Genomic DNA, 27,122 nt, shown 5'->3' with positions numbered 1-27,122 from the left:
ATTTGATATTACAGAACTGCTGTTGTACTGTATACACATTAACTTACATTTTTCAATCTAAATCTAAATTCTACGTATTTTGGTGTTTATGCTAATAGATTCTAAAAGCAAACGGATCAGTGTGGAGTGCTTTCAACCAAGAAAAACCGAGACAGCCGATCATACGTATGGCCAAACAGCTTTATATGAGTTTGAGGATTTCATACAAAGACCATACAAAGAAAATATAAATAGTGCAAAAAAGGAAAAATTATGAAGGGTTGATTAACATTTGCACCTAATGTATTACTGGAATTCGAGCAGTGGAGAGAGAAACAAATAATTTTACTCTTCAATAATACATTACAACAGCACACAAAATTATACGCTTTTTATGAACCTGTGAAAAGGGTGAGCTGAATATCTGCCTTTTAAGTAGTGATATAGATCTCCTAGGTATAGTAATTTTAAATTCGACACTACTTCTATTCTTGGCAAAAAGATACTTTGGATTACAAAATAAGAGCTTTCAAAATTATTTAAGCTAAAAAATAGTAACATAAATTTGATGAAAAATGCCTCATCGTAACATGCTTAAATTGTATTAGACAGTTGTAAGTAATTGTAGAGTAGTTTTCCTTTACTATCTATGAATGACTCACTGTGCACGTATTCAGGAGAAATGAATCCTTCAGCAACATCCCGATCTATTTTTGGAATAGAACTTACAGTTACACACTACAGAGGGGGAAAAAATTGGATCTTTCAAGTGAGGATATGGAAACCGACATTTTTAGTGTGGGTTAATTTAATTAGCAATAAAGTGGCTGCTGTAGTCAGTTTAATGAAGAGGAATTGAGTTGTTTAACGCGATGTAAAATTAGGTATTTAATGAGGAGAAGTATTAACATGAGTAATATGGGAAAGGATTAACATATTTAATACGAAGAAAGATTAAGGCACTAATTGTTTCAAAGCATTTTGATGGCTATAATTCGCAGAGAAGAGTTAATTTGTTTGGAAAATTCCTAGTTTTAAACCTATTACATATATTGGTTATTGGTTTAAAAAGATGTTAAGTAAATAACAATACTCCCTACTATAAATGCATGAAACATTTTCAGATTTTACTTTACTATAATCAACTTACCGAAGTTTACTCTGTTCAGTATTCATTATAAATAAATATATTCTAAACTGCGATTTTTTAATATTCGTAGTATATGAATTACGATCGTAAGAATGACATAATTTTCGACTTGTACAAAATTATCTGAGAAACGAATCTCAGATTGTGTCTAGTTTAGGACAGTCTATTTTATCAAAGTGAATGTGTAACTTATTAAACCTTAAGGTATAATAATTGTGAAACTTTGGACTGTAGAACAAAATAAATGCTTTTAAAGAAGTGAACTGCCATCCTATTTACGTGATCATTCTGTAAGAAATTGGCAGACTTAAAACAAGAAACTATTTACAAATGGAATTGAAGTTATTTTAGTGAGGATTACTACCGCAAAATTCTAACAAAATTATTCCCGCTTGGTGAAAACTGGTGTAATGAAATCAAGCCAACAGCTGGCTGAATTACCGAAATTCTGTCATTAAATGTTATCTTGCAAGTCAGGAAAAAACATTTTCTTGAATTTGTTTCCAAAATATATGCAATATATATTAATATATGTAAATAACGTAATATAAATATACGTAAATAATAAATACATGTAATTAATAAAATAATATGTAAATAATAAAATAAAACTATATGTAAATAATAAAAATATGTAGAGACATTAGGTTGTTTTGAAGCAAGAGACATGAAAAATGAACAATGCTCGGGACTCGAACACCGGACCTCTCAAATACGCTCCAAGTGTGCTAACCCTTGCACCACGGAGGCATGTTAAGAAGGCGGTAGAAATAACTTATAAATATATGTAAATAATAAGATAATAATGTGAATAGAAAGAAAAGCTTTTGCAGAAAATTATCAAATACCGAAATTGATAAAATTAATATATGCACTTTTCCGATATCTGTATTAGACAATTCGTAAAAAAGTTGCCTCATCCATTCATTTTCTTCTTCAAAGAGAAACAAATGCGCAATGAAAGCTAGAGCAAAAAGTTTCAAGAACAAAGTTTCAGGCAATATTGAACTCAATTTAATAGCTAGTTCTGTAATATTTCGATACACTGAAAGCAGTGACCTTCTTTTTAAACTCTAGAAATTGTTTAAAAGATAAAAAAATTATGGTTATAATTATTGTGTTTTATAAAGTTTCATGAGAGTTTATTATAAAAATGAAATAGGAATTTCAAGCTATTTTTAAGAAACATTTTTATAGAGCTTTTATAGGAAATAGGAGCTATAGACTGAGATAATACAGTTTACTTTCTTTTGCAGTAACAATCGATGGAGAAAGTAAGTGCGGGTCTTCATTTTCAAAGACAAGAAAGTTTTCAGATTAAAGACAAGTCTGAAGACAAGTCTTCAGATTAAAAACGGATTATTTTTCTTTAATATTGCATTAATTGTGGTGAGCTTAATGATCATCATAATATAGTAATACCTAACATTCAAATCATTTCAGGAAACACATAAGTAGTCTTTTAGAATTAAAGTAAATAACTCCCTGTATCTTCATATGGCTAAATTACACGTAAATAGAAATAGCAAAGAAGTAATTAGGTACAAGGTACTTTTTATTTTTGAAGACTATGAAATTGAATAAAATTGAGTGAATTGAATTACTGGTATGAAACTAAACATTAGAATTGGTGAAATTAGAATCTTTGGTTTAATACGACTGATACTTCAAGAAGTAATAAGTATACAGCCTCCTCTAATAAATAAGCTGTAATAAAATCAAACTGCAAGTAGAATACAGTTTTCTTCCCCCCCCCCGCCATAAAAATGTTTTGATTTGTTTACTAACTGTTGTTATGATATTTTTACCAAAGAAATTTTACATTAACTAAATAAACATCTGATTAATGATATAATTATACTAAATAATTCTGTTTTTAATAAACTTCTCAGAAGATTTATCATAATTTTTCTTTTGATGTTGATTCTGTGAAGGAATTTATTGGAGTGTTGATTATCATTCTTCTTAAATCATATGATTTCTTTTTTCTTTGAAATATCTTGCAATTCTCACCTGAAAATATGTAATTAAAAGCGTAATCTAAATTTTTATTTCCGTGAAGTATTTTAAAGTATCATCTTACAATTATAACTTGAAATAAGTAATTAAAAGCATAACCTACGTTTTTCTTTCAGTAAAATACTTTAAAGTATTCAAAGTTTGAACGCCCGGTGGTAAAGTGACTAGCGCGTCTCGCGATTGCATCACAGGTCCGGGGTTCGATCCCCGGGCTGGGCAAGGTTGACTCAGTTATTCATCCCTTGAATGGGTCGTTAAAATGAGTACCAAGTTCGCTAGGGGACTAAACACAGGGGGTCCTGCGACAAGTTGACCACTTGCCCATGCCAGATGCTGATGCATTCCAGGGTCCAAGGTCAAGAAACCCAATTTCGGGGCACTTCAGGCCGTAGCCCACTAGGGCTGTTGAGCCACTGAGTTTATTTTAGTTATTCAAAGTTCCGAAGAGTTTATTTTGCAGACGACTTTGTAATAGTTTTTCTCTTATTCACGTTACAACTGAGAAAAACATTCTTAATTAAAAGGTCGGTTTGATTTGAGATCTTCATTAAGAGTGTACCCACAAATCAACGAACGTTGGCAAACTTTAAACATACGACTATTCATAAAAACTAAAATGTCAGAAAAGATGATGAATTGAAACCTACGCTCATATTTCACTTCGGCAATGTCAGAATAATGAGAACCGAAATATAAGCCAAAAGAGAAATACTCAGCCGAATTCCTCCACCACAAGCAGGAATAAAGACTTGAGTAAAATGAAGGCAAAACTGCTAGATGAACAATAACGTCAAAGTGAAATAATGTAGAACCTTCAACTTCCAGAATGGTGGTAACGTCATCAGAGTTTACTATTGTAGAATAGAAAAATTCTTGGATAAATGATGTAATCTGTTTTACTCTATTCTTCTATTTGGACGCATCAATTTCTGTGACTATGTCTCACACATCTTCAACTGAAGTCAAATTTAGCGACAGTAGAGAACATGGGAAAGACCACAGCTGTTGGGCGTTCAGAAATTTATGTAAATTTTAAATAATAGTTTTAGTAATGAAATTGTGAAATAGTTTATTTTACAAGAATTAATTTTTATAGTTCAAGAAGAAGCAATATACTTTTCTATCTGTGCCTTACACGTATACTTTGTACAGCAGTCTTCTTATTTGTATTTCAATCGTGACGCTTACCAAGTTAAACGAAAATCTTTCATTTGGTTTCTCAGACTCTTTACTTTCTATACTGTAACACTCCCAGTTGCCAGCAGATCAGATGTTTACATAAAGATCAGTAGACCAAAGATCAAATCAAGCTGTTTAGGTCCATAAATGCAGAATTAATAATGAAAAATTGCTTCCAGTTTGAAGAAAACAACATTAGTTTTTTAAACTTTAAACTTATATGCTATAAATACTTGTGCATATCTGAATTAGACGAGTATCTACTCACTGGATTGCTTCCAATTCTGGATAAGATATTCATTACTTTATATATTAGTCTATATCGCTCTGAGGGGAATGGTACTTAGGGAATACTGACTGATAGCCCAAAGTGAATTGGTCCAACAAATGTGGTGCACCCTGGGAAAATCTCTCAATGATGAAACTGCTAAATGACTGATGGGTTCTATCATGCCTGAGGGATGATTTTCAGCAAGTCTCCGACCATTGGAAACGAAACGTATCAGGTCGTCATGTGCTTTATAAATTAAAATATAGAACCTAACTAAATTTAATTTTATTTTTGTATATCTGCGGTAGGCTGGGTTATATTTACATCCTTACTAAATTTAAATGCATCATATACCAACTAAGCTGCTTAGTGTTTCCAAATAATACTTTACCATGCAGAAAATCTATATTAATCAGGAGCTTGATTACTTCGATGTCAGTGAGAATTTAGATTTCTAAATTTACCAGTGTTTTCGGTGGCTGTAGTATTCCGGTTACGGAAGTCTGCCCACAAACTTTCCTAATTGCAGTATAGTGAGGCAGCTAAACCATGTTTTCATCTATGTTTAACCTATCTGGTAATGAACCGCTATATTTGCTGAAGCATTCAGAATTCTAATAATAGTTTTCATTTTCTTGTCCCTGGAAAGAATTTCAGATATTTATTTTCCTCTCAGAGTAAAAATATAAATTTGCTCATGAAGATAATAAAAGATCGAATAAGACAGTGCGATTATTCTAGAAATTAAACACAGATTTTGAGAGTTTTTAAACTATAAAAAAGAGTTTTTCTTTCTAGAGGAAAGTTTTCAGTTTATTGTATGTATATAATGCAACTCTACATATGGTTAATAAAACAGGAAGCAATAATTACAAGAAGATATGAAGCAAATAATTTTAATTTCATTTGGCATTAGATCTTTGAAGAATGTGTTGCATTTTGCAGCGCTCTCTTTCAATATTTGCAGAACAGAAGAAACTACTTTGTTTAGAGAAAAAGCTGAAATTAAACTTCAGTGACTCAATACTTTTTAAATATTTGATTAAAGGCAAATTGGGGCTTTCATATTTTGGAGTTTTATCAATGCCAGAATTTGACAACAGTTTTTGTATTAAATAAATGAATGCAATTTTTAAATTCTTACTTAAAAGTATTGTTTTGTTAGTGAACAGAATTTTCTGAAACATATATATTTAGGAAAGTAGTTTGTTGGTAGATTTAGGTTGTTAACAAAAGGTATTGCTCAAACCCACCTAGCTAAACATTTGAAGACTCAGTTGAGGTCACTGTCATCTTTTAAGATGAGCATCAGAGAAGATGAAAGAAGGATAAAAAAATGAAGAAAATAAAAATGAAAGAAAGAGTTTTACGTATGTTTTGAAATTCTTGAATCAATATTGAATTTTTGTCTGATATACTAGAAGTCGTATTTGTTCGGAGCACATGACTCCTCATTCTTGTGCACGTAAACCTTTAATAATCGCCTGGAAAGCTGGTCAACTATAGGCATAGGTTCATGGCAGCCTAAATGGTCCATTTAATGGCCTTATCTTAAACTGCAGTACAGTTCATTACATTAATCATATAAAAATACATTAGTCATACACTACAATACATTAGTCATATATTGCAGTACATTAGCAATGCTTTGCAATTTATAAGCCTTTCAAAATAATGCATAAATTATTAATTACAGTACATTAGCTTAGCAGTGCAGTGCATTAACTATGCAATATAATATATTAACTTCACAGCACGATACATTAATCTTGATATATTAAATTAAATCTGAGATCTGTAAATGTTGTGCCACTCAACAAGGAAAAGTGTCTATGAATGTCATTCACTGACAGTGTTAGTAAATTGGCATAGGATTGTTCCGTGAGGCAATGTATAGTTGGCTGAACATTGTGACATTATTAAGGATATCTTTGCACTGGTACTTGCGTTTTCGACTCTATTATTGGTTTACGAAAGCTAGTGCTCAAGAGTTGGTTTCAGCAGGTGCTGTAGAGAAGTTTTAGGGGATTTAAAAGGTGAAATGGTCTGCTTTGCTCACTATGGGAACATTCATATGCGGCCATTATCCCAAATCTAAATACGTATAAAGAGAACGGATCATGTCTCGATATCAAATGAGTTAGTGACATGCTGCTCCTCCGAAGTGCTGCGCTGACCATTTATATGAATAGATGAGTGCGTCGACTTGAGTTAGCACTGTCTCGGCTTTCTTGTCGTTAGACAAGTAGCCCCTGTAAAGTGGATCTTTTAATATAAGAGACAGGACGGATGTCTTTTAGGAGAACTTTCTAAGGAAAACTGGCTTATATTCACGTTACACATGATGAAATACACGAAAACCAATCATGCAAAAAACTTCTTTGCTTAGGAATGAACGAGAGTTGAAATTCAAATCCTGAGCAGCCTTATGGGGACACGTACACCTTAAAACCCATAAGATGTTCGAATAAGTGACTGTTGCAAGAATTGGGATAACTTATTTATTTTAAAAGCAGTTATTACCAACTTTTTACAGCTGACTACATAATATAGCTGCTTTCTGAAATAGTAATCAGAAAGATTGTGTTGCCACAAATAGTTTTATAATTTAACCCGCTTTGTGACAACATTTTTCGTCATGTTTCCAACTTGCGCGCACAGTTTAAAGCATTCTGTTTCATAACTTAATTCCATATTTAATATATAGCTTTCGGAAACTATAACATTTGGAAATTACTGTGAACCTAAAATTCTAAAAATTTCATGTCAAATTTTTATTTGATTTTGAGTTGAGTTTATAAAATGTATTTTATTAACAAAATTTGTAATATTTTCGTCCATAAAATTTTTCAATATTAAAATATTCATCAGATTGTTGGTTCAGTTAGAAAATAGTGCCCATACAAAGAATTCCATCCAATTTCAAGTATGTACCATTTTTTAAAATATCATGCGCGCAAGGTTGAAACATGGCGAAATATTTTGTCACAAAGAGGATTGAATTACAAAAATATTTGTGGCAACACAAACTTTTTGGTTACTAGTTTCCAAAGCAGCTATGTTATGTAATCACCTGTAAAAAGTTGGAAGTAGTTGCTTTTAAAATAAATAAAATACCCCAATTCTTGCAACAGTCACATATTCGAAGATCATGAGGGGTTTAAGGTGTATGAGTCCCCTTAAGAAAATGGTCCGCTTTGCCTTCCTGGCCACAAGGACATGCGCTTCTACGTATATGCGTAACTCTCTACCATTTGGACACTGGTAGGACCATATACGTTGGAGAGGAAGCATGCAAAAAAGAACTTCAGCTGACTATCTTTGCCACAAGCATGTTACCTCTCAATCACAGAAGCCGGTAAAGAACATTTCCTACAATGTTCTTAAATTATGGTTAACCGAATGACTGTCACGTAATGCTATTTAATTGCAGATAGTTGCGTGTTGCTCTCGTAGAGAATTTCTAAGGTCTTAATTTTTGTAACAGAAATTCGTTAGCATTTAGGTTCAACAGAAGGAACGCCCGAAAGACTCCATGGTCCAAAATTTACATGGAAAATCGGAATAGTACTTACTAATTGCCTTTCTTAAAGTTATAAGGTGTTTCTCCCGCCTTTTTAGCGTGCCATCATGGTGTAGTGGTCTGCATGCTGGGCGCGTATTCCAGAGGTCCGTGGTTCGATTCCCGGCGAAGGCGTATAAGATATTTCTCCCATTTCCCTAGCGTGCCTTCGTGGTATAACGGTAGCACGCTGGGCCGGTATTCCAGAGGTCCGTGGTTCGATTCCCGCCGAATGCGGTTACATATTTTTCATCTTTTCTGCTTCCAATTAACCTAATGACTCTACAGACGTTGCTCAATTTTCCTTTCACCTGCTTTCAAAATACCTAAAGCCCCTACAGTGGGCCTGAACTAAAAAGGATGGTGGATGATGATTCTCCACACACAGGATTTGGCGCTTGGGTTCCCTAAAAACCCCAGTCTCCCTTTAAAAAGGCATAGTATATAAGGTATTTCTCTCGCCTTCTTAGCGTGTCTTCGTGATGTAGTAGCCTGCATTTTGGACGCCTATTCCAGAGGCCCGTGGTTCGATTCCCGGAGAAAGCGTTGCTCATTTTTCACTTCTCCTGCTTCCAAAATACATAATGTCTCTACAAAGTAATCTAAATATTTACAGTAAATGTACTTACGTTGCTGCGATTCGAGGGTATCATGGTGGAGGAGAGCTTTGTTTATGTCCTCCAAGGTGAGCACCCTGCATGGAAAGGCCTGATCTCGCGACCATCGGCCACGGCACCTAAATAAGAAAACAGGTTATTTAAACAACAAGTATAATATTATTCCAGTTAATGGATAATTCAAATAATTCATTCTCGTTCCATTATGGAATTAATATACAGGTATGCCATTTAAGCTGTTAACACAAAACATTGTGCGTACAGCATTTTCGAAAGAAATGATACAAATAAAGATTAGTAAAATTTAAGGGGCAAAGGAAGTGTCATTATCTGGATTTCATTTCAGAGCTTTCTCGGCGTCATTTGAAAAGCCATCGAATTCTTTTAAAGAATCGTTTGTATTGCTTATTTGTTTTCCTTATATCTAAAGAAAAAAGGAAACATTTTTTATAATGCATAATAATATTAGCTTCCCCTATTAAAGTCAGTTAACTTTTATTTGCAATAGCTCTTCCTAAAATAATTCGTGACAAACTTTATATCACGAAATTAAATGATCCACTCATTATATTGAAATGCTCGTTTCTGAATTCTGGTTCAGGCATTCCAATAATTTAATGGAAAACTTTGTAAATTCGTAGTAACTTTGTAGCGAATTTGCTTTACTGCAAAATTAATTTTAATTCTAGCAGTAACCTCGTAAAAAAAAGGAAAGAAAGAGTGACATCTCAAAGTGCATTTCATCCCATTTCTAGAAGATTAATGTTGTACTGTAGCACGTTACATACGCAAAAGACGAAATGTATTAATGCAAGAATAAAAATTGTTCCATAGTTCTAGTGACGGTGTTCTTAAAAACAAAGGTATAATTCTGTTTCGAGACAGATTAAAAAGATTATAACAGCTCTTGGAAAATGAAATATGAGTCGTCATAATCTTGAAAGAAAAATCTTCTCAGTTGACATGTTTTAGAGTTATGTCTTTGTTGCATTTTTTTAAATTAGTAACTTTAGTTTTAAAGAATCATAAATTCATTAAATCAGCAAATTTACTTTTGTTCATTATAGCTTGGCTGTGTCTTTATTATTTCTGCAGAATGTTTGGCCTGTAAAACTGCTTGGCTAGTAGTATAATAAGCCAAAGTAGAAATTAGAAATTCATGATTTTTTTCTACGCATGTGGTTTTTGCCGAAGTAAGCGATAATTTGTGTGGAATTGCAGTTCATTTTTGGTTTTTTTTTTATCTGGAAATTATTAAATAACTGATTCTCTGCCCTTTTTCTTTTGTAACTTTCCTTCAAATACAGTTTAGCTCATAGCGTTTTAATAAAATAGAACTGTGTAATCTTTTTTGGTGATATGCTCCAGAAACTACCACGAATACTTTAACCCCTGAATTACAGTGAATAGTATATTAGCATAATCTCGTGATATGTGTAAATACAATTCAATTGAATTGATAAATCGCTCACGGTAAAAATTTACCAATCATAAGTATAATAATACCTAAAGTATACCAGAAAATACATTAGAGGGTATTACATACTATTCTACATTTTGCAATAATTAAAGAAATGCAAAATATATTAAGCCCACTCTCTTGTACTTTGTCACTCTCTTGTACACATAAAAGTAAGAAATTCTAGCAGTTTATCCTAATTGTCAAGAAAAACAGAGTAATGAAGAAATATGCTGTCAGTATTATACATTATGTTTAATTGTTTCAGCTGATGATAGAAATACATTGCTTTCCAAACATTAAGCACGGACAGTAAGTTCGGCAAAACCTAAAAAGTTATGATTTGCTTGATTCAATATTTCAAAGGTGGTAGGTAATCCTGTAATGTTCAGTTATAATAAATAAAATGTATTTAATTCTATGTGTAATCATTAATATATGTCACTCACATTTTGCCATTTAAAAACCGTTGGTATGAAAACAAACGAAAATTATTTTAATAAAGGATATGACCACATCTAATGCTCGTAAAGCTCTGTAGTCCATACTTTTAATAAAGTGGTCAAGTGCACTGGAGATCAATAACTGTCATTCCTTTAATAGGGCGGTTTACAGCTTTTTGAGGAGCAGCTCAAGGGGATGCGCACATAGGAATACCACGTCCGAGGACATCTCAAAGATTTTAAATGGAACTGAGATCGGCCTAATATGATAGCAACGAGAGCAACGCGTTCACTCACGAGATACTCGCCCACACTGTTTGCTCTATGTGAACATGTATAAACATGTCTGTATAACATGTTTATACATGTTGCTCTATGTGAACGTGTTTAGCCTTGAGCAATATTCCTTGAGCCTTAGATGTGACAGTGCGATTTAGCTCAGTTCCGCCCCCAATTTTGATGGAGAGCACCTCGGAAGAACGGGTCCGAGGCCCTCCGATCCCTCTTTCCCTACCATCAACCTCTTGAGAGGACTTTCAGCTCGCCGCATATTTAGAGTGTCCCCATGCCGCACGGACATCTATGCCTTCTCTGGGATTCGAACCCGGGCCCTTCGGCACGGCAGTCAGAGACGCTAACCACTATACCGGTTGAACGGCTGTCTGTTATGTCCTGAAGCATTCATTCCGTAAACCTTGGATAACGAATCACCAGGTATGGTTTCAGCATTATATTTAGGAATAGGTAAATTTGCTTTAATAAATGTATCACAAGAGGTATCATTTTTATGGTAGATTTTTTATAATAAATAATTTCATTTTACATCTGTTCTTCATTACAAATTATCTTTCCCATATTTTTTAGTCTAACGGTTAGTATAAGAGTTTATCCGATGTGCAAGAATGAAGAAACACTGATGAAGCATATCCATCCATAAAACATGTTTATGCCTTGTATTGGAGGAATATGTTTTATCAAGATCCATCAAAAATGACATTAAAATTGAAATCCGTATATAGTCCCGCTTTCCTTCTTTCCTTCATTTAATATTGATGACTTAACAAAATTGTGTACATTTTTCGACATTCACATCATTTCTTTTGTTGCTTTTCTTAGACACGAAATTCTTTCCGAAACAAATCTCTAGCTTTAATAAAAGCTGTAAGATTAATTCTTTCCAATTATTTCCTTTACATGTGCTGAAGCAGAAGACTGGAAATAGTACTAACTATTTGAAAGCAAATGGAAAGTTATTTCTTCTGATTTAGTAAAAATTACACGAATTTCCACAACATAAACAAAAAACGAATTCCATGGTAATCGTCTCAAACCTGATGAGATTGAATAGTAAATAGCATCAACGCAACCGTTGCCTAGAAACAAACTCGCTTGAAAATGACAAAAGAATTTCATTTTCTATTCTGCGTCAATTAAACAGTTGCGAAAAATACTTTTCGATCGGATGAGACTTTTAATAGGAATACGTATTTTGTCTTTGCGATTAAGTTTGAATGTAATTAAAATCAATGCCGAAATATACTGTGTAAAAACGATGCATAAAACGTATTTGCAATGCCACTTTTCGTAATTCCATTTACACAAGTTTCACAAGTTACTAAACAGTAAACTCAGTTTGAATGTTTTAGATTTCATTTAATCATTAATTTATTATCTAACCGTAATGCTTCGTTTTGTAATTCATTTTAAAATTCCAAGGCCTTATTTTAAGCCTTACTGTGAGTTTTGTATCAAATGTTGTATTTAGTTTAATTATACGCATTAACGAAGTATTGCTCAACAGTAGTTATGCAGATTATTTGTGTTTTTTAATTTTAGAACCTTTAATATGTAGTCAGCTTTCTAAGTATTTCTCCAATTAATGATTATTCCTCTAAAAATAAGATCAATTTTCTTTTGGTATTATCACGGTTGGCAAGAGAACCATTTCCATGCAGGGTATTATTGAAACTGAAAAGATGCGAAATGCAGAAGCTTACAACTTCAGAACTTTATCATCTTTCTTGACAAATGACAAATACATTAAGCAAACTCAAAGGAGCACTTGTTTCCATATTCCATATCTTCCAGGTTTAGTTGGTTAATTCTTAGTCGTGTTCCAGGTTAATTATTAGTAGTGTTCCCCCCCCCCGAGTTGAATTTTCAGTCCTCATAAATGGTATTTTTAAAATATCTTTAAATACATCACAGATGACTTATCAGAGCGGTTGCTAAAATAAAATTAAATCCTAGCAGAACGCAACAAATGAGCTTAGCTGTGAAGTTTTTCAGATCTCTGCAGTACTACAAACGAGTCGAGCAAAGGATTTTTACCCTTTTTAACTTTGTCTCCTTTCTTAACTTCCTTTTTTCAACTCATTAACTGCCAAATTTTTCCTCTCAATTTACATTTATTTCTGAGTGTCTAGATTGACATAGAGCTGGAAATTTCAATATAAATGGTATATAGATGGAATATGCCATGAGCTTCAAATACGAATCGACATTCAAGTAGTCCTCCCGGAAAATAAAATTCACATTGACAATAAATAGTTAGTAAATATATGTTAAAAACCATTACAGAACACTACAGTACACAGGAGTTGGAAATGATGTACATAATAATTTGACTTACCGCAGTCTGAAAATGTTGAAATCTTGGAAACTCGCACAAATTTTACTTCTTCACGCAAATAATATTCTCCAGATCACTCATTTAACAACTACTACTCAACAACTCATGCAAAAACTTGAGAAAAGTTTATATAACAATGTAAAAAAGTAACCATTGTTGCCAACCTAATTAAAGTTATCAAATTTCCGCTACTAAGACAAATCCTCAAATAGGGATCATGGCAGTTAATAAGTTAATACTTTCTTAACCCTCTTGGTTATTTCATTGCTGCTGGCGTAAGAGAAAATGCTCTCTAATTCTGTCTTCTAACATATCATAAATAAGTTCAATAAGATCAGGAAATTGTTCCAAGTGTGGCCAGCTTTTCACATTAGCTTTCATTTTTTTTTTCCAAATTACTCTCTTATCATATTTTTTGCGTAAATTAGTACATTTTCATTCTGACGCACTGCATGTCATTCCGAGATAAAAAATTTCAACAATGGCTGAACTTCCTCTTTGGTAGGCGTTGACAATGATATAATGTGTGATCTAATTAGTGCTGCTGCAGACTTTTACGTTTTTGCAGGATCAGATCCTCAGAGTTTCACTCCGTGATTAATTCCCGGCACGAAGGTGTCAACGGTTATAAGCCTCTAAATAAGTTCTCCACTCATAAACTCTCCCACAAGTAGGAAAGGGAATGAAGGTGTTGTCTTTGTTAAACAGTATGCTTTTTTCATTATATGCTGCGCAAACTTTATGCTTCTGCTTCTGATATCACTGAAACAGCGCGTAGTGCAGACGTTGGTTATCGATGGTTCTGCTTGAGCTCCCTGACCATTAATTTTTATCTTGCGAAAGTTCCGAGAGACCGTTTTTATAAAAATGGATAAGTTAAGCTCTATTATGATTTCAGTACTCATTGACTTACGCTTTTCGCTTAAAAACGTTTTTACCGCTATGTAGAAGCAGGAAACATAAAAAATGTGCAATGTTCTCCTCCCAGGGATTTGAATTGCTAGCCACACCCCTCAAATTGCTAGCCAGATAAGCTTCCAATTACATAATAAAGGTATGCAGTAAATAGGAAGAAAATACTGGAAGGTAATACTAGAAAATACTGATAAATAGGAAGAAATTATTCACTCATTTAACAACTACTACTCAACAACTCATGCAAAAACTTGAGAAAAGTTTATATAACAATGTAAAAAAGTAACCATTGTTGCCAACCTAATTAAAGTTATCAAATTTCCGCTACTAAGACAAATCCTCAAATAGGGATCATGGCAGTTAATAAGTTAATACTTTCTTAACCCTCTTGGTTATTTCATTGCTGCTGGCGTAAGAGAAAATGCTCTCTAATTCTGTCTTCTAACATATCATAAATAAGTTCAATAAGATCAGGAAATTGTTCCAAGTGTGGCCAGCTTTTCACATTAGCTTTCATTTTTTTTTTCCAAATTACTCTCTTATCATATTTTTTGCGTAAATTAGTACATTTTCATTCTGACGCACTGCATGTCATTCCGAGATAAAAAATTTCAACAATGGCTGAACTTCCTCTTTGGTAGGCGTTGACAATGATATAATGTGTGATCTAATTAGTGCTGCTGCAGACTTTTACGTTTTTGCAGGATCAGATCCTCAGAGTTTCACTCCGTGATTAATTCCCGGCACGAAGGTGTCAACGGTTATAAGCCTCTAAATAAGTTCTCCACTCATAAACTCTCCCACAAGTAGGAAAGGGAATGAAGGTGTTGTCTTTGTTAAACAGTATGCTTTTTTCATTATATGCTGCGCAAACTTTATGCTTCTGCTTCTGATATCACTGAAACAGCGCGTAGTGCAGACGTTGGTTATCGATGGTTCTGCTTGAGCTCCCTGACCATTAATTTTTATCTTGCGAAAGTTCCGAGAGACCGTTTTTATAAAAATGGATAAGTTAAGCTCTATTATGATTTCAGTACTCATTGACTTACGCTTTTCGCTTAAAAACGTTTTTACCGCTATGTAGAAGCAGGAAACATAAAAAATGTGCAATGTTCTCCTCCCAGGGATTTGAATTGCTAGCCACACCCCTCAAATTGCTAGCCAGATAAGCTTCCAATTACATAATAAAGGTATGCAGTAAATAGGAAGAAAATACTGGAAGGTAATACTAGAAAATACTGATAAATAGGAAGAAATTATTCACTCATTTAACAACTACTACTCAACAACTCATGCAAAAACTTGAGAAAAGTTTATATAACAATGTAAAAAAGTAACCATTGTTGCCAACCTAATTAAAGTTATCAAATTTCCGCTACTAAGACAAATCCTCAAATAGGGATCATGGCAGTTAATAAGTTAATACTTTCTTAACCCTCTTGGTTATTTCATTGCTGCTGGCGTAAGAGAAAATGCTCTCTAATTCTGTCTTCTAACATATCATAAATAAGTTCAATAAGATCAGGAAATTGTTCCAAGTGTGGCCAGCTTTTCACATTAGCTTTCATTTTTTTTTCCAAATTACTCTCTTATCATATTTTTTGCGTAAATTAGTACATTTTCATTCTGACGCACTGCATGTCATTCCGAGATAAAAAATTTCAACAATGGCTGAACTTCCTCTTTGGTAGGCGTTGACAATGATATAATGTGTGATCTAATTAGTGCTGCTGCAGACTTTTACGTTTTTGCAGGATCAGATCCTCAGAGTTTCACTCCGTGATTAATTCCCGGCACGAAGGTGTCAACGGTTATAAGCCTCTAAATAAGTTCTCCACTCATAAACTCTCCCACAAGTAGGAAAGGGAATGAAGGTGTTGTCTTTGTTAAACAGTATGCTTTTTTCATTATATGCTGCGCAAACTTTATGCTTCTGCTTCTGATATCACTGAAACAGCGCGTAGTGCAGACGTTGGTTATCGATGGTTCTGCTTGAGCTCCCTGACCATTAATTTTTATCTTGCGAAAGTTCCGAGAGACCGTTTTTATAAAAATGGATAAGTTAAGCTCTATTATGATTTCAGTACTCATTGACTTACGCTTTTCGCTTAAAAACGTTTTTACCGCTATGTAGAAGCAGGAAACATAAAAAATGTGCAATGTTCTCCTCCCAGGGATTTGAATTGCTAGCCACACCCCTCAAATTGCTAGCCAGATAAGCTTCCAATTACATAATAAAGGTATGCAGTAAATAGGAAGAAAATACTGGAAGGTAATACTAGAAAATACTGATAAATAGGAAGAAATTATTCACTCATTTAACAACTACTACTCAACAACTCATGCAAAAACTTGAGAAAAGTTTATATAACAATGTAAAAAAGTAACCATTGTTGCCAACCTAATTAAAGTTATCAAATTTCCGCTACTAAGACAAATCCTCAAATAGGGATCATGGCAGTTAATAAGTTAATACTTTCTTAACCCTCTTGGTTATTTCATTGCTGCTGGCGTAAGAGAAAATGCTCTCTAATTCTGTCTTCTAACATATCATAAATAAGTTCAATAAGATCAGGAAATTGTTCCAAGTGTGGCCAGCTTTTCACATTAGCTTTCATTTTTTTTTTCCAAATTACTCTCTTATCATATTTTTTGCGTAAATTAGTACATTTTCATTCTGACGCACTGCATGTCATTCCGAGATAAAAAATTTCAACAATGGCTGAACTTCCTCTTTGGTAGGCGTTGACAATGATATAATGTGTGATCTAATTAGTGCTGCTGCAGACTTTTACGTTTTTGCAGGATCAGATCCTCAGAGTTTCACTCCGTGATTAATTCCCGGCACGAAGGTGTCAACGGTTATAAGCCTCTAAATAAGTTCTCCACTCATAAACTCTCCCACAAGTAGGAAAGGGAATGAAGGTGTTGTCTTTGTTAAACAGTATGCTTTTTTCATTATATGCTGCGCAAACTTTATGCTTCTGCTTCTGATATCACTGAAACAGCGCGTAGTGCAGACGTTGGTTATCGATGGTTCTGCTTGAGCTCCCTGACCATTAATTTTTATCTTGCGAAAGTTCCGAGAGACCGTTTTTATAAAAATGGATAAGTTAAGCTCTATTATGATTTCAGTACTCATTGACTTACGCTTTTCGCTTAAAAACGTTTTTACCGCTATGTAGAAGCAGGAAACATAAAAAATGTGCAATGTTCTCCTCCCAGGGATTTGAATTGCTAGCCACACCCCTCAAATTGCTAGCCAGATAAGCTTCCAATTACATAATAAAGGTATGCAGTAAATAGGAAGAAAATACTGGAAGGTAATACTAGAAAATACTGATAAATAGGAAGAAAATAAATAAATTCCCCCTTCCCCACTTTAAGTGCCACCGGGGAGTCCTGGGCCCAGTTTAGAAGGCAATACTAGAAAATATTGATAAATAGGAAGAAAATAAATGCATTTCCTCCTCCCCCCCCCACTTTAAGAGACACTGGGCAGTCTTGGGTTTAGTCTAGAAGGTAATACTAGAAAATACTGGTAAATAGGAAGAAAATAAAAAAATTTCTCCCCTCCCCCCTTAAGAGCCACCGGGGTGTCCTGGGCCCAGTCTGTAAATCCAGGTGGTGATAAATTAACGTTTGCCATATTTTACCATATTCGGGGGCCACGTAAAGGCATTAGAGTTGTCGAACCAGGAATATAAAAGATATGCAGTCTCTCGCAAGGATTCAAACTCTAGATCTCTCGAGTGCTAGTCGGACGGGATTTCATATACAACAAAGACCCGTGTTAAGGAGGAACAAAAAATATCATATAATTTTAACATCTTTTTTGGATTATTTCCACTTACCTTAGCAATTACTCGGACTAGACAAAAGTTCTTCGCTTTTCCAGGTTTATACAGGGATGAACCTGAATATTGCTGACCTCAATATATTAAAAATATTAAAAAGGCGTACTTTCCTCTTAAAAGATACGCTAGACAGAGGGAAAGCAACAATTTGTTCTTTTTCGGACTCCGATATATATTACCAGTTTCCGGTTTTTAATTCTTTGTGTCTAAAGTCAGGCTTTTACAACATAAAATTCGTTGGTTTGAAAGGTAGAGTTTTATATTCATCAAGTGTTTCAATTTTTATTACCCAAACCAGTCTCTGTACGTAAATTCCAAGTGTTTTGGCTTTCAGGGTATTTTAGTATTAAAATTCAATAAAACGGGATGACTGCATCACTTCAGTCTGTTATATTTGTTAGAAAACGTCCTTGCATAAATAAATAGCTGTATAAAGTAACTTACAGATGAACTGAACGATAAAGGAGAAAATTTTAATTTGATTGTTCCAATGTTTCTAAGAGTGATTTAACGTGTTTACAAGCCAGTTTCCCTTAGAAAGTCCTCCATGAAGGCATCCCTTCCTGTAGGCAGATAGTCCTAGTGTGCTTTGCCGTATTCTCAATGCACCGTAACAATATAATATGTATAGGGCGAGCTTTTTTTTTATAATAATGCTTCCCAGTCAAAATTTGGTTTAACAACGTATTTGTGATAGTTGTTTTATCGAACATGGTTTGATACTTATTTGAATCCAAACCATTTTAAAACTCGATGAGATTGATTTAAATTAGGTTTTTTATTATCCTTTTCCAATTATAAACGTGAGCGCTTTTTTAAATTACTGTCTGCATTTTATCAATGTAAAAAAATATATTTGACTTCATCAAAATCTAGCTATGTGAAAATAATTCAGTAAGATAAAAAAATTAGTCGAAAATCTATTTAAGTACACGGGTAAATAAAATTCCATCCTCCTTTGATTTAAAATTCAGGATAGTAACATTGCAAAAGCAATTAAGCTGTATTCATTTAACTATTTAACGTTGTTTTGTTTCTGATTCTTTTCCGAAAAACTGTCTATCGACACGTGTATATATGAATGAATTTTCATTACGAGGAGGCGAGTCAAATCGTTCTAGCTGAAATTAAAAGATGAACGTAGGCTTTTGAGAACAGAATACAGAATTTAAATCATGACGTAAAAGGAAGGTTACCCACCGGTTCCTGTTTTTTCTCCTCTTAAGCTAAACAGGAGTTCAGCATAGGAGAAATGACGTAGGTGGTGCTAAAGACCTCAAGAGCAAAAGTTAATGTTTGATTTAAATCTCAATAAATTGAAAGGCTTTCAAAGTGTTTCATGACTCGAAACTATATACGCATCACTGCCAGCGTTAAATCTCTTCATTAATCCAAGAAGAAACTATTTTTAATTCTTAGCGCTTTGAATTTCTATTTTTGAATGAACAATCGAGTACAGCGGCAGACAAGTTCCTAAGTCATTTTCATCCTCCCGTTAAGGCTTATTTTCCGAATTTTACCTTTAATTTTAAAAGATTTATTTTATTATTTCTAAACATGACTAATTTTAAGCTCTCTATCTATTGTACTTACTTTACAATACGAAAGACATTCAGTCAGCCCGAGGATACACGACCGAGTTATTACACCAAAGTAAGCACGTCGAAGAAAAGTGCTTATACAATAATGTATTAACTTTTAATAAAGGACGAATATTCTAAAGAAAGATTTTTCCCTTTGTTGGTAGTCGCGTGATTTGTTTACTATAACTAAAAACAACAAAAGCATTCTGTTAAGCATTTTCAATGCGCTAGAAGATTTTTGAATTTATCCTGGATAAGAACAATTTAATTAAGGCTGATTTAGTTAATAATTATTTTTAAATGAAAGAAAAAATACTTCGGTCTTTAGAGATTTATTAAGCCGCCCAAACGGTACAGTAGTTAGATGAGCCGACCGCGATACCAAAGGGCCCGTGTTCGAATACCGTAGAAGGCATGGTTGTAACTGTCCGCCTCTTCATAGGAGGCAAAGGTGGCCCACCTATCAGGTGCCTCCATAATAAGTAACCATCACTTCTGGGCTTATTAGTGGCCAAGCCGAAATCTCTGAAGGCCCTCCATTGGTTAAAAAAAAAGTTTTATTCTTGATTTGCTGCGCACATATTCGATAAACAGTCAACTTCCTACGTTTGAACTGCAACCAAGAACAAGATATAGTGACTTTATTTTCTGTTCCGATTTGTAATTCAAGTGATGTTCATATTTTTTTTTTCATTTATAATATGCAGTACATTTATTTAGGTGTTTGGTCTAATACAACTCGCTGACATAAATAGGTAAAGGCATTGGAAATGGTAGAATTAATTGAATCTTTATAATACTTGTTTATTACATTTATATTAATTTTCGAAAAAAGGAGGTTGCTTCATTTCAAAACAAATTAATTGTATTACAGTATTACAGAAAAATATTCAACAGTTCATCTGTGCTAATAGTGCTTTACATAACTATGAAGAAACATTTCTGAAGGACAACCTTTGTCTCTTAATTTGACTCTTAATTTTGTCTCTCTTTGACCTATGTCTCTTAATTTGACTCTTAATTTTGTCTCTCTTTGACCTATGTCTCTTAATTTGTTATTAAAATATTTTGTAATATAAATCTTATGTTAACATATTTATTCTTCATGCAACGATCTATTTTTTTTGAAGTTTTTAGCTTTGATTATCTAAACAAGATTAAACGGATTGCTGTACGAAGTATTAAATGCAAAGTTCATTAAAACATTCACTGCACTCTTGACGAAATCTCTCCACTGTCATTAGTAAAAAGACTTAATTAGGCATATTTTTTAGCTTTGCTGAACTTTCGACCTTGTTAAAAAACAGATCATCTGCATTTGTAACATTTTATGACATTCCTCTTATGTTCTCCAGGCAATTGATTAGCTTATATCTGTTATGCATACCGAGGGTTCTAAGGAACATTTTCCCTTTCGAATCCGGAGAAGTTTATTTTCAAGTATTATTGCTCCACCTGGCTGTCCGAACAAAAAGTATGAACAGCGATTCATCACCAAACTTGGTTTGAGCTACAGGGGCTTTCTAGCTAGCCTTAAGTCGCCTTTAAGTGTGTGTGTGTGTGTGTGTGAGGGGGGCTTAAATAAGAAATCAAGATATTCCTTTTATGTTCTCTTGTAGTACGACGGCTAGCATATTGGGCAACAGTTCAAAAATTCCGAGTTCAACTCTGGAAAAGGAAAACGGCATAGTTTATTTCCAAGTATTTCTTGATTACTATATATTTAGAAACATGATTTATGGGAGAACAATTTTTGAAGACAAAGATGTAAATTTGTTCTTCGTATTTGCTTTTGATCTCGTATACAACTACAAGATTTCACACAGTAAATATATGTATTTCCATTCAGCAGGTTTTACTAAAGAATAAGATTTTGAAGACTAAAGATGTAAATTTATTTGCTGTTATTTCTATTAAATCTTTCATACAGTTACAAAATTCCACCTAGGAAATATATATTTTTTCATTTCACAGTGCTACGTTTATAAGGTATTTATCCCGCCTTCTTGGCATGCCTTCATGGTGTAGTGGTCTGCACGCTGGGCGCGTATTCCAGAGGTCCGCGGTTCGATTCCCGGCGAAGGCGTTGCTCATTTTTCATCTTTCCCGCTTCCAAAAAATGCCTAATGTTTCTACAGTGGTGCCCAAACTAAAAGGGTGGTGGATGATGACTCTTCTCACCCAGGATTTGGCGATAGGGTCCCCTAAAAACCCCAGTCGCCCTTTAAAAGGTTAGTACATATGGTATTTCTCCCACCTTCTTGGCATGCCTTCGTGGTGTGGTGGTCTACACGCTGGGCATGTATTCCAGAGGTCCGCGGTTTGATTCTCGGCGAAGGCGTTGCAAATTTTTCCTCACTCCTGCTTTAAAAATAACCTAATGACTTTACACGTTAAACCATTTCATGATTATTTTTAACGCGATCACACATACCCTCAGAATCCATCTGGAGGAAAACTAATTCTAGTTCGTCCTTCGCTGCAGGGATTTGCGTAATTGTCGATTTCGATTTCCTTAAGACGAATCTGACGGTAATTTACACGCTTCTAATGTAAGTATTTGTGGGAAATTTTGTACAACTTTTCTTTGAGCACAGTGTAGAGCTAGTTAAAACTCGGAAATGAACAATATATAAATTTCAGAATGTTTCACATTAAATGCTGCACCAAGAGGAAATCAATTTTCCCAGTGTGTCATGTGAAAAACTTTACAAACGAAATGCTTCGCTATAAAATTTTGCTGTAAAGCAATGCAAATTGCACAGCTAATTTAACACGGGGGATTTAATTTATTGTTATGTCGCTGGAGCTCACCCATGGCTTAAAAAATAAATTTTATGGTACTGAGTATTGTATCCGGATTTGGGGCCGGGATCCGCTCCATTCTACTTTCACGAGAGGGAGAATATAAGAAATTTTCTCCATCCTTATCGCGTGTCTTCGTAATGTAACTAAAATCACATCCGGCTAGCGATCGGAAAGTCCGGAGTTCGAATACCGGTGAAAGATACAGCTGAATTTTCGTGCTTCCTGCTTCAAGAAACCTAATAGACTCTATAGACTAACTGGAAGTCGTTGATTATGGCATTGTTCAGATTAATTATGCGCACATTCTTCCACATCTGTATATGCCGACTTTCAAATTTCTGTTTTAAATTCTTCATGTTATAATCACAGTTTCTTTCGGTAATTTTTGCCTTCTTTATTATAGTTGCAAGTATACCTAAAGATATCCAGAATTTTGAAGTCGTTTCACTTTTCTTCGACAGAGAGTTTTAGTCTAAAAATTTCACATTTTTATTCAGCTTAAAAGCCCATTTGCTTTTCTTTTGTTCCTGTCATGTTCAAATCTGCAACGCCTGCAATTAGGGAACGTACAGGAAGGTTTACTAAACTCTTCTACTTTTCTAAGAGAGTTTATATCTACGGAAAGCTAAAGACGGAAAATTACGGCTCTCTTCCCTGTGCACAGAGATTCAACTGCACATTCATTGCTTTCACATAATAATCGGTAATTAGAAATAGCTATGGGAAAATACGTTGTTTTAATGCTGAATATGCAAAGAAAATATTTTTTTCAAGATACCGAGAGATTTAAGAAAAGGTAGTGCAAGGTACTAAGCTTCGCAATATCAAGGGTAGACTATATATTGCTACTTTTATTGTTTATTATTATGCTTGTTATAACAACAACAAGCATAATAATAAATAATAAATGTGAAATGGAAATATAAAATTGTTTTAATTTTCACTGCTTTACTTTGGCTCACCAGCGGCCGAGCGTTAAAGTCGCTGAACACTGGTAGTTCGGTCCGAGGTTCGAATCCCGCGGACGGGCTGGCTGCATGGGCGTTTTCGTGGTTTTCCCCATATGTAACGTGTACACGAGCCAGTTTCCCTTAGAAAGTCCTCCACGAAGGCATCCTTCCTCTTAGGCAGATAGCCCTAGTGTGCTTTGCCATAATTAAATATACACATATATACACTGCTTTACTTTTAACCTAAGTTTATTCCTAGCATTTTTAATAGTTTATATTACTTCTTAACACTTCTTAAATGTTCCTTTTAATATTTTACGTGATGTAGTAGTTTTAAAATTTGGTCTATTGGCATATTCTTATTTCATTCACGGAACATTTTATATTTTTATATAAGATAAAAATATCAGAGAACCCTGCATATACATATACATATATATTACTGAAACAATTTGCAATTGATTGATAAAAGGTGAGAAATTTACACAGCTATTAAAACATTTTCTCACGTCAAGACGAGGACACATAAATTGTTTGAAGTGAATTCCTCCGGCTTAATGCGATCTGCAGCTCCCAGTTTTAAACTGGTTGTGCATATCTTGTACGTATGATACAGAGACCGAAATGCATCGAAGGAAGTACCGAACCCAATGAGCTACATAAAGTCAGTAAGCTTCTATGAAAATCACGTACTAAGTTTGAATATTGTATTTTTGCTTAGAACAACATCTCAGAAGGATAATATCAACAAATAATGTTCCTAAACATCGCATTACTCCGTTGCTTAAAATTGTTCCAATCCTTGCATCTTTATGCTACCACACTTCATTTTTATATTTGGTGGTTTGATACTGATTTCACTATGTTACTAACGAATAACCTCTTACTTCATCACTAAATCTGGTATTGCTGCTTGATGTAGAAAGAAAATCATTCTTCGAAATTCTTCCTATTTAAATATTCCCAGTTTAAATTATCTAGTTAAGGCCGTAGTGTTTTTTTTTCTTTAGTTACCATACAGCAATGCATATTGATGTTCGCTATAACAATGGTAATTTATTTACTCTCTTCTTTAGTTCTCTATTGTTGTTTTATTTAATGTTTTTGAATAGCCATGTTTTGCTTTCACAATTTAATTGAATATCAGGCAAGAAGGAAAGCTATTTCACTGCAATTTTATCTTGTATATATTTTTTATCTAACGTGCCTTAATTCATAGTTCACTCTGCGACAACGTGGGACAGACATAGTCCATAAGCGATAGTGTAGGTTTAATATACAATAAGCCAAAAATGTGTGTGATCAATAGATTAGCGTCACCAAGCAAACCGCCCACATAAGAGCCTCCGTAAGGCGAAACATAGCAGTTGTTCACGTCTAATGATGACAAAATAGCTATATCTCGTGCAGTTTTCGATGTAATGGCATAAAACTGTAACTTGCCAAGGATTCCGGAAAAACAATAAGATGAGGAGATTAAGCAAAACTTCCCAAGAACAATAGATAATTATGCGTAAATACCATAAAGTGCATATTGGTGAATTTGTTATTATCTGATCAGACTGATTCCAGAAGCCTCAGTTAAGAATAGCAAATCGTTTAATCCAAAAATTTCGTATATTTTCGCAATAATAGTTTCAAGGAATCAGGTGTATAAAGTTACAAGGTATTAGTGCTGGTTTTCCCCGAATACGAAGGCCCACCAGCGGCCGAGCGGTATAGTCACTGAACATTGGTAGTTCGGTCCGAGTTTAAACTCTTGCGAACGGGCTGGCTGCATGGGCATTTTCTTGGTTTACCCCATGTGTAATGTGTGTACGAGCCAGTTTCCCTTAGAAAATACTCCACGAAGGTATCTCTTCCCTTAGGCAGATTGGCCTCGAGGCTTTGCCATAATCACATAAACCAAACCAACACCCAATACGAAACCATAAATTGCCTAAAAAAGCATCTTTTGTTTTGCAGTTCATTACTTTACTTGATCAGGATCTATTTGAATTCTCTTAAGCTCTGAAAAGTGATCTAAGTCAATAAATTTGTTCTTTAATATTTTTGATAATTTTGATAATTTTGGACATTAAAGCATGGAATGTTTTTATTTAACTTATTAAAGCTCAATGAACATCTGGACTTTTTATTTACTGGGGGTCATAAAAAATATTAGACTCTGTGGAGCTTCGTTTATTTTGACTAATAGTTAATTTTTAATGAAAGGAACTGTCCTTTTATCCTCCTTTTCACCCACGCTTTCCTGCCAGAATGCTAATTAGATAGCGCGCGTATTTTCATATTAATGGAGAAAGAAGTGCTATTTAATCGAAGGCTTCGGAAGGGGATTTTAAAGCGTGTTATGCCTGCTTGAAGGCCACGTTGTTACTTTGACTTACTAGCAATTTGATTCTGTGGTGCCGAGTGCTTCTAGCTGTTAAGCTTATTTCCGCCGGCTTCTATGAGCCAGAGCCTTCTTGCGCGTTTAAATTATCCTGTGAGCCGTTTGGCTAGTTTAATTACATTTTATTTTTTAAGTTCCACGTTACTTATTTAAGCCAGAAGTGTTGGCTTATGAAAAAGCCCAAGTGTGTCCGTCTGTGCGTACTTAGGCTTTTACATACATGATTGAAGAAAAGGTTCTTTACACCCTTCTTCTGACTTCCGCTGTTGTCGTAAGACCTGAGGATAATTCCTCATACGGTCTTTTTAGAGCTAGTCAATTTATACTACCAAAGAATACGAGACTCTATAACTTAATATCTCCAAAGCGTTCAACCCACAGTGCTCAAAATGTTTAAAATGTTTCATTTTGCGGAACTTTCTAGTATGGCACATAAACCTGGGGAGATTATTTAAGAAAATAAACTCTGTACCCACATTATTTCAAAAGATCTACATAGCTTTCGTTTTTTGCAATGTCTCTCAGATTCATAATTTTGCTTTGCTTTTTCCATAGGCGATTTTAAATCAAATAAAAATATATTTTAAGACATTTCATATCTTTCTTCTTTCGAAAATACAAAGTTTCGAAATGTACAAAGCATAATTTAAAATTAGACAATAAAGCAAACTTAGCTTAGAGTAGATTTTGAATAAAACTCTATCGATTTCGAGGGCGATCGGACACATGTTTCTCTTTCTCAGGAGCAAAGCAATTCTACAAATGTGGGAGAAGCAAGTTTGCAAAGAAGGGAGGAGTGTTGCATAAAGTTATTGATTTACCCAAAATCTACTTTTTCCATCGCTGATGATTCTACGCTAAAATCAATCAGATGCATAAATGGATCTAAATATCACTTCCAACTGTATTTTATTCGAATGTAATTAAAACATAAGACGCAAAAACTGATTTATGCGTCGCTGAAACTGATACATAAACGTTCTTTAAAATATCACTTAAATTATGTAAGTATCATAGATTAGTATATGCTGAAAACTTAATTATTCAGATATACTCCATAAAATCAACGTTTTTCGTTTCCTTCAGATGATGTAACAGTAAATGTAAACGTTTTCTGCGAAAAGAAACAGTTGCTTTTTCCATTACTTTTCTGTTATATTCTATTATAAAATAAAGGCATATCCAAACAATTGATCGCAAAGTTTCTTTATATCTTCGGAATACTAATAAGCTAAAATTTCACAGTTTAACTCGCAAATACTCAGTGAACTTTATTTTATATTATGGAATAAAATTATTTCTTTAA

The 27,122-nt window shown here is 34.0% G+C and overlaps 1 protein-coding gene across 3 annotated transcripts in view; it reads right to left on the bottom strand.

The window, feature by feature from the left end:
• LOC118184295 (uncharacterized) overlaps window positions 1-27,122 on the bottom strand; it is a 259,876-nt gene that overhangs the window by 128,319 nt on the left and 104,435 nt on the right. For all 3 annotated transcript variants that reach the window (XM_085807301.1, XM_085807303.1, XM_085807302.1), the window contains one exon: window positions 8,790-8,896. In XM_085807301.1, the coding sequence (XP_085663427.1) occupies window positions 8,790-8,813 (24 nt within the window). In that variant the 5' untranslated portion in view covers window positions 8,814-8,896. The remainder of the gene's footprint in view (window positions 1-8,789; window positions 8,897-27,122) is intronic.

This window comes from Stegodyphus dumicola, chromosome X1, assembly GCF_044657685.1.
Source record: "Stegodyphus dumicola isolate Sdum_Otavi_A_Nest chromosome X1, ASM4465768v1".
Taxonomy (NCBI): domain Eukaryota; kingdom Metazoa; phylum Arthropoda; class Arachnida; order Araneae; family Eresidae; genus Stegodyphus; species Stegodyphus dumicola.
Note: the sequence above shows the minus strand (reverse complement) of the source record. Positions and strands in the feature narration are given on the sequence as shown.